The 2,182-nt window shown below is 34.6% G+C and overlaps 1 protein-coding gene across 1 annotated transcript in view; it reads left to right on the top strand.

Moving 5' to 3' along the window:
* Positions 1 to 2,182, top strand: part of FARSB (phenylalanyl-tRNA synthetase, beta subunit) — a 16,511-nt gene that overhangs the window by 1,629 nt on the left and 12,700 nt on the right. Inside the window, exons 2-3 of the mRNA XM_012642464.1 lie at positions 152 to 213; positions 1,433 to 1,484. Coding sequence (XP_012497918.1) covers positions 182 to 213; positions 1,433 to 1,484 — 84 coding nt within the window. The 5' untranslated portion in view covers positions 152 to 181. The remainder of the gene's footprint in view (positions 1 to 151; positions 214 to 1,432; positions 1,485 to 2,182) is intronic.

The following is a 2,182-nucleotide window of genomic DNA, read 5'->3' as shown; positions in this document are numbered from 1 at the left end:
AAGTTTTTATTCTACTTCCTTTCTTAGGATATAAAGGTCCATTTTTAGATGTTTGGGGAAATAAATCATATTAAATATTAATTCATTTTTATCTGAAGAGAATATATTTATAGACTCCCATAATATTTGTATTTGTTTCTCTTCTTTGCAGGCAAAAATAGTTCTTGATATTATTGTCACCATGTTCAGTGAATATTGTGAGAATCAATTTACGTAAGTTCATTCAGCACCTTTATTGATGTCCTGCTGTTCTGAAGGCAGGGCACTAAGGCCTTGTGCTAAATATAAAGATGAAAAATGTGGTTCCTGTAATTAGAATATATAATCTGTTCAGGGAGATAAGACATACATAAATAATATTTAAGGAAAAAGTGACAAGTACTTTAAAAAGTTTCAGTAATGTTCTGGTTGTAAGGGCAACTTACTGCCAGCTGAAGCAAGCTGGGAAGGACTCATGGTGACAATGAAATTTAAGCTGTGTTTAGTGATCATTGGATTTCAGAACGTATAGATGGAGGAACAGCAAATGAAACAGTTAAGCAAAGGTAGAGAAGCATATATAAAAGCAAAGCATGTATTCCATATATATTAGTAAGATGACTGTATTTTTTCTAAAGCCTTTTTTTTTGATAGATAGCGTCTTACTTTGTCACCCAGGCTGGAGTGCAGTGGCGCAACATGGCTCACTATAGCTTCAAACTCCTGTGCTCAAGTGATCCTCCTGCCTCAGCCTCCCAGGTAGCTAGGACTACATGCCTGGCTAATTTTTAAAAATTTTTTTGTAGCGATGGAGTCTCACTATGTTGCCCAGGCCGGCCTTGAATTCCTGGCCTCAAGTGATCCTCCTACCTCATCCTCCCAAAGTGCTGGGATTCCAGGCATGAGTCACTGTACCTTGTCCCAAAGCATATTTTTAATTAAAAAAAAAATCATATAACAAATCTATATGGCCCTTACTATATACTAGCGTCATAGTTTATTCTAGAGTATTAATTATAATTCAAAAGAAATATGTAACTGTAGAAAGCATAACCGAAATTATATGGGCAGTTGTCATTTTTTTAAATTCATTCGGATTTCGGTGGTTGTATCAGTTAGCTTTTGTTGTATAATACACTGCGCTAGTAAAGCCTGGAAGTGTATGTATCAGTATTGGCACGGGGTCCATATTGGATGCATGCTTTGCAGTACTGGGAAATAAACTTTTTAAGTGGGCACTACGCAAAGGGGCATAGGAGCCACAGGGAATGAAATGTTAGAATAATGTTGTATACAGGAAGATTAATCCAAACAGTGTTGGAGTGTGATAGATTGAATGTAATGAGGCTGTAGTTGCAGACCAAATGAAAGATTTGTTAACCATACACATTTCTAGAATTTATGGTGAATTTTTTTTCTTAAGTATTTTATTTCTGGCTTTTTTGTTTTATAGAGTTGAAGCAGCTGAGGTCGTTTTTCCTAATGGAAAATCATATACATTTCCAGTAAGTACTTAAGAAATGACTTGATGATTATGATAAAAACAATAGTAATAATAATGGCTGTAGAATACTTGTTCTGTCTGTCCAGCCACTCATCTATCCACCGTCATGCGGGGCACTATACTGTGTGCATTACATGAATTCACCTAACAGTAATCCTATAAGGTCGTGTGCTATTATTATGCCTTTTCCAGATGGACATCCTGAGACCTTGAAAGTCAAGTACTTTATTGTTATTATTGTTAAGTGGTGGAGCTAGGATTTAAGTTCAGACAGTCTGACTTCAGCTGTCAACACATTACATCATACAGCATCGTGTGGCCATAATTGCTATGATTTATTCTCTTATTAACTAGTTAACTGGGTAATTTATTTTTATGTTCTTATTTTTAAGTGACACATAATAATTGTACATACTTATGGGATACAGTGTGATACTTCAATACATGTATACAATATGGAATGATCAAATCATGGTAGTTAACATATTCGTCATCTCAAACATTTAGCATGTTTTTTATGTTGGGAACATTCAAAATCTGTTCTTCTAGATGTTTGAAAATATACAATAAGTTGTTAATTGTAGTTACCTTACAGTGCTACAGAACAATAGAACTTACTAACTGGGTAATTTATAGTCTTACTTTTTAAAAGACTACTCAGTCCTCCAAATCTACTTAGTCTGTTCACACTTGAATTAA

The sequence above is a fragment of the Propithecus coquereli genome, unplaced genomic scaffold, assembly GCF_000956105.1.
Source record: "Propithecus coquereli isolate 6110/MARCELLA unplaced genomic scaffold, Pcoq_1.0 Scaffold18, whole genome shotgun sequence".
NCBI classification, from domain to species: Eukaryota; Metazoa; Chordata; class Mammalia; order Primates; family Indriidae; genus Propithecus; species Propithecus coquereli.
This window is presented reverse-complemented; position numbering and strand designations above follow the sequence as displayed.